Here is a 4,573-nt window from a genome sequence, read left to right as displayed (position 1 = left end):
GTATGTATGTAATCATTTAGCATTCATACAGTGTTCCTGTATGTGTATGAATGGCTGTGCATTTCTGCCACCAGTGTGGTGCAAAAAGAGTGTCTGGAATAAAACAGGACCGTCCTCTGTCAAGATTTAATGCAGTAGGATTTTCCTCTCTTGTTTCTCTAATGGAATTGCTTTTTGCTGGCATCCTCCATCAGTAGACATTTGGCCAGATTCTTTGGTGCAGCACCAACTTAGCTGAGTCATAAAACTTCTGAATTATGGCCAGTGATGTAAAGGAGAGTGAGCCAGCAGGAAAAACACAGGACCTTATGACACACACACACACACACACACACACACACACACACAGGCTCCTGCTCTCTACTTACTATCCGTCAATTTGAAAAAAATAAATACCAAAATGTCTTTAATTCTATCTTTGCCAGGTGTTCTTTATTGTTTACCAGCTACCAAGGTGGGAAACTACCAGCAATTTCCAAAGTTTGTTCATTGTCTGTCAAAGGGCCATCTAAGAGGGCGTCTCTCAGATGACACATACAGGTCGTAGGTACATTGTGGAGAAATTACATCATCTATCAACCAACCTATAATTGAAACAGTTGTTCTAATACACGTCCCTTTTATTCTAAAAAGAACATCCTGATTCGCCAATGCTATTATCTAAACACTCCATACACTTATTGCTGACTCATCTGGCCAGTCATGAAAATGAGTAGTAACTTCATAAGTGTAGTGAATTGAGTCGTGCCATAATTCATGTTTCATGTCTTTATTTGTGTTCAGTACTGTACATCATGGATCCCACAAAGAAGATTTGGTCTAAGGCATTTCAAATCAAGTATTGAACACAATGGTGTTCTTATAGGCATATTGTGGTGACAGAAAAGCACATAGGTTTTTCAAACAAATATTTCACAGGCTAATACAATACAGTATTTGCGCACAAAACTCCACACATGCTCTCTCTTGTTTCTCGCACCCAATTATTAAGCATCATTTTGAATTTATTTTGATGTATTTCAAATACAGGTATTTGCTTTTTATTGTTCTGAAGAGCACCTTGCAGGCACACACATGCATACACTCACATGCTCTGCTTCACTCAGTGTACAGCCATACTGTTTATTTGAACTCAAACATAAAGGCCTCTGCTGTATATACAGTGGTTTCCTGATTGATTGTACTGAACTGATCTATTTATAGAGCACCTCGATAGGGAACATTCAATGTGTCATTCATTCTTGATTTAAATATTTTGGTCTTTTGGCTTCTCTTTTTCTTCTGCCACTTCTACTTCCTGTTTGCTTTCTTCCTCTTCTCCCTTACCATCCCCTTCTGTTTCAGTGGCTCCATCCTCCACTCCATCTCCTCCTTCTTGGCTTTCATCTTCTCCATTTTCTTTAGGCTCCCCTGCTTCCTCTTTCTCCATATCTCCATTATCGCCTGTAGAGACAATGTGATTTGTTGTTAACCGTTGTAGGCAATGAACTTTACAATTCAAAACCTTTAAAAAAAGAAGTGAAATCACATTAATTCAAACTCTAGACAACACTGACCTGCTTTTTGCTCTTCTTCCTCTGCTTCCTCGACTCCCTTCTCCTCTTCTTCCCCCTCTTCTTCCTGAGGACTTGACTCAGCAGGCTGTGCTTGACTGGCAGCTATAATCTCATCCGCAGAGGAGAATGATGAGCTGTACATGCGTAGGTAGGGGGCAGCAGAGCTCAGGCTGGACTGCATGAAGAACATGGGGCGGTTGTAGGATGGGGCAACACTCAGGCTTTGGGAGTAGACACTGGACATTTCCCCTGGTCCTCCAGCACTGAAGCGATTCTCCTCCCCTTCAAGCAGCTTCCTGGAAACAGAATAGATACATAGATCACAAGAGATGGCCCTGGTTGGCACTCAGTTAAATTTGTTGTACTGTAAAACACATATAATCCAATCTATGATCATATAGTAATGGTACAATTATAAACTTCTGCAGGAAGTTCCTCTCTGCGAAGTAGACACAACATGCAGGTTTAATGTTATGAGTTACAGACCTGTAAGCTGCTATCTCGATGTCCAGAGCCATCTTAACATTCAAGAGGTCTTGATAGTCCTTCAGGTACCTGGCCATTTCATTCTTAGTTGTCCTCAACTCGTCCTCCAGCTGGCCAATTGATTCCTATTTTGGAGATATCATTAATATGATTAATTAGGTGTTGATTGTGGAATATATCTGATGTATGTAAAGGTTTTTCCAAACATCATGACAAAACAACTTATTCTATAGGCCAAAACTTACTTTGTTGATGTAAAGGATGCATTACGCAGCATTTCTGTCGAATATTCATTGTGCGCATTTGTCTGAAGGATTAGGCTCAGCAGAGTCTGCTACACTACTTATGCTGATGCAGATATTTAGACAGGTTACATTTTTCATTCATGCTGCTCTGGCACTGACACTGACCTGTAGTGCTGCGATCTCAGCACTCTGTTTCTCCTCCACCTCTTGAAGCTGATTCTCCAGGGACTGGTTCATCCCACGGCATGCTTCAATCTCCAGGTTCCGTGTTTTGATCAGGCGCCGGTACTCCCCGGCCTCGTCTTTGGCACTGCGAACGTTGTCTGTGTTGCGGGCGGTGCCTTCTGTCATCACACTGACCTTGCTGCGGAACCATTCCTCGGCTGACTGGAGGTTGCGGTGTGCCAGTTTCTCATACTGGACACGGATGTCTCGGAGGGCTGAGGACAGGTCTGGCTTGGCCACTTCCATCTCCACTGACACCTGGGCATTGTACTGCACCTGGGCCTGCAGCTCCGCTATCTCCCCCTCATGGAGACGTTTCAGGAAGGCCAACTCATCCAGTAGTGTCTCTGTCCTCTTCTCCAGCTCAACACGGCCCAAAGCAGCCTCATCCGCCCTCTTCCTTGCATCCATCAGACGGCCTTCTACCTCTTCTCTGCTGACTACCTCCTCTTCATAACGGCCCTGGAGACTCTGCAGCACCTCCTCCATCTGGTCCCTGTGGTTCTGAGCAGCCTGTTTCTCATCGCGGGCCTCCTCCACAGCAGCACGGAGCTGGCGGATCTCGTGCTCATACAGGGACCTGAGGTGGGAGGGCTCGCCATGCTTCTGCCTGAGGATCAACAGTTCAGCATCCAGCAGCCTGTTCTGCTGTTCCAGCTCGTGGACGCGCTCGATAAAACTGGCAAAGCGGTCGTTCAGCTCCTGCAGCTGGGCTTTCTCCTGTGTCCGCACGGCCTTGAACTCAGTGCTGACCTGCACCGCCTGGCTTATGTCCAGTTCAGCAGTGGCAGCAGAGCCAGAGGCAGATAGCAGCATGGAAGAGCTACGGCTGTATGTTGGGTAATGCAGCCGGGATGACCCATGGGATGAGAGGGGGGCAGAGAGGCTGGAATACACCGACCTGGATGTCATTCCTCCTGCACTGCCTCCATACCCTCCACTGCGCAGCGTCACCCTCCTCTTGTGGGAAGAGGAAGGAAAGTAAGGGTCATAACCAATGGAACTCATGACTCGTGAAACAGGCAGCTCTATGTTTGATGGAGTTGCTGGGTCGACTGCACAGTGGGATCTGCATCACTGTGGCTTTTATAGGGCTGTAATGACTGTGACGCAAACCTTTTAAAGCACTGACAGCAGGGATTAATGACAGCGCCAGCCAGTCAAGTCTGAGCTGTTAAGAAAGGGATTGAGAGATAGGGTGAGAGGAAGAGACATGTAAGGGGCGGGGATAACCAGTGGAGAGAGAGGGAAGGCAAACGTACATTTTGCTGTGAAGCATGTCTGTCTTTCTGAAACAGGATGAGTAGGAAATGTTACTTTTAGCCCTAAAAACAAACTATAGCAGTGCATCAGGTGACTGCAGTGCAGAGGCTTGAAACTACAGCGCTGGCAATTGAGGGAGCAAGTACTTTTGCCAACAATGACTCAGCACTGCACCATTTTGCCACTCCCATATAGCTGGGTAAGAGTCCAGAGCATTTCAGAAAACCTCATTCTTGTATCAATGTATATTTTGCTCAACATTTGTATCAGTATTAAAAACCTTTGTCATAAAATGTGGTCCTTAGTGCAGGCTTTATAATGACAGCGCTACTGGACTCACAGGTGCACGTTTCTGGGTTCAAACCTATTTGGGCTCGCCTGAATTTGCTACACTGGTGTCACAGAGGAAAATCCCACTTGTCTGGCTACTCAGACTCTAGTCTAGATATAACACCTCTCACAGACTCCAAAACAATCTCTACATGATGGTCACAGGATGGGGAAGTCTTTTGAACAAAATGTAAAGTTGTGAAAGCAATAGTATTCGTGTGCAAATGGTTTAATCATCTAAAAACATGAATATTTTGCTACTCAGACTAGACTAGATATACTGTATCATACCAGCTTTCACAGACTCCTTACTCATATCTATTTAAAGTTAATGTATTGAGGAAGCTTTATGAAGACAATTTAAAGTTGTGAATGTAATTATATTTTTGTGAAAATGTGTTATTCATAAAAACAACATGGATTTTCCTGCATCTGGGTACTCAGAATAGGCACAAGATATACCATGCC

The 4,573-nt window shown here is 44.7% G+C and overlaps 1 protein-coding gene across 1 annotated transcript; it reads right to left on the bottom strand.

Moving 5' to 3' along the window:
- Positions 1 to 722: 722 nt before the first annotated feature.
- Positions 723 to 3,548, bottom strand: LOC135513542 (neurofilament light polypeptide-like). The gene is made up of 4 exons (XM_064936422.1): positions 2,453 to 3,548; positions 2,043 to 2,167; positions 1,557 to 1,852; positions 723 to 1,443 (listed from the first exon to the last, which is right to left on the bottom strand). The coding sequence occupies exons 1-4, from the start codon at positions 3,518 to 3,520 to the stop codon at positions 1,247 to 1,249; spliced, it is 1,686 nt and encodes a 561-aa protein (XP_064792494.1). The 5' UTR covers positions 3,521 to 3,548; the 3' UTR covers positions 723 to 1,246.
- Positions 3,549 to 4,573: the final 1,025 nt, after the last annotated feature.

Source organism: Oncorhynchus masou, chromosome 25, assembly GCF_036934945.1.
Source record: "Oncorhynchus masou masou isolate Uvic2021 chromosome 25, UVic_Omas_1.1, whole genome shotgun sequence".
Taxonomy (NCBI): domain Eukaryota; kingdom Metazoa; phylum Chordata; class Actinopteri; order Salmoniformes; family Salmonidae; genus Oncorhynchus; species Oncorhynchus masou.
Note: the sequence above shows the minus strand (reverse complement) of the source record. Positions and strands in the feature narration are given on the sequence as shown.

What these genes read in the sequence shown, in the direction of transcription:
- LOC135513542 (XM_064936422.1), bottom strand. Translation starts at nt 3,520, where the DNA reads ATGAGTTCCATTGGTTATGACCCTTACTTTCCTTCCTCTTCCCACAAG. An exon ending in CTGAGATCGCAGCACTACAG is followed by an intron (nt 2,168 to 2,452) that starts GTCAGTGTCAGT and finishes TCTCCAAAATAG; the next exon opens with GAATCAATTGGCCAGCTGGA. An exon ending in ATCGAGATAGCAGCTTACAG is followed by an intron (nt 1,853 to 2,042) that starts GTCTGTAACTCA and finishes TTCTGTTTCCAG; the next exon opens with GAAGCTGCTTGAAGGGGAGG.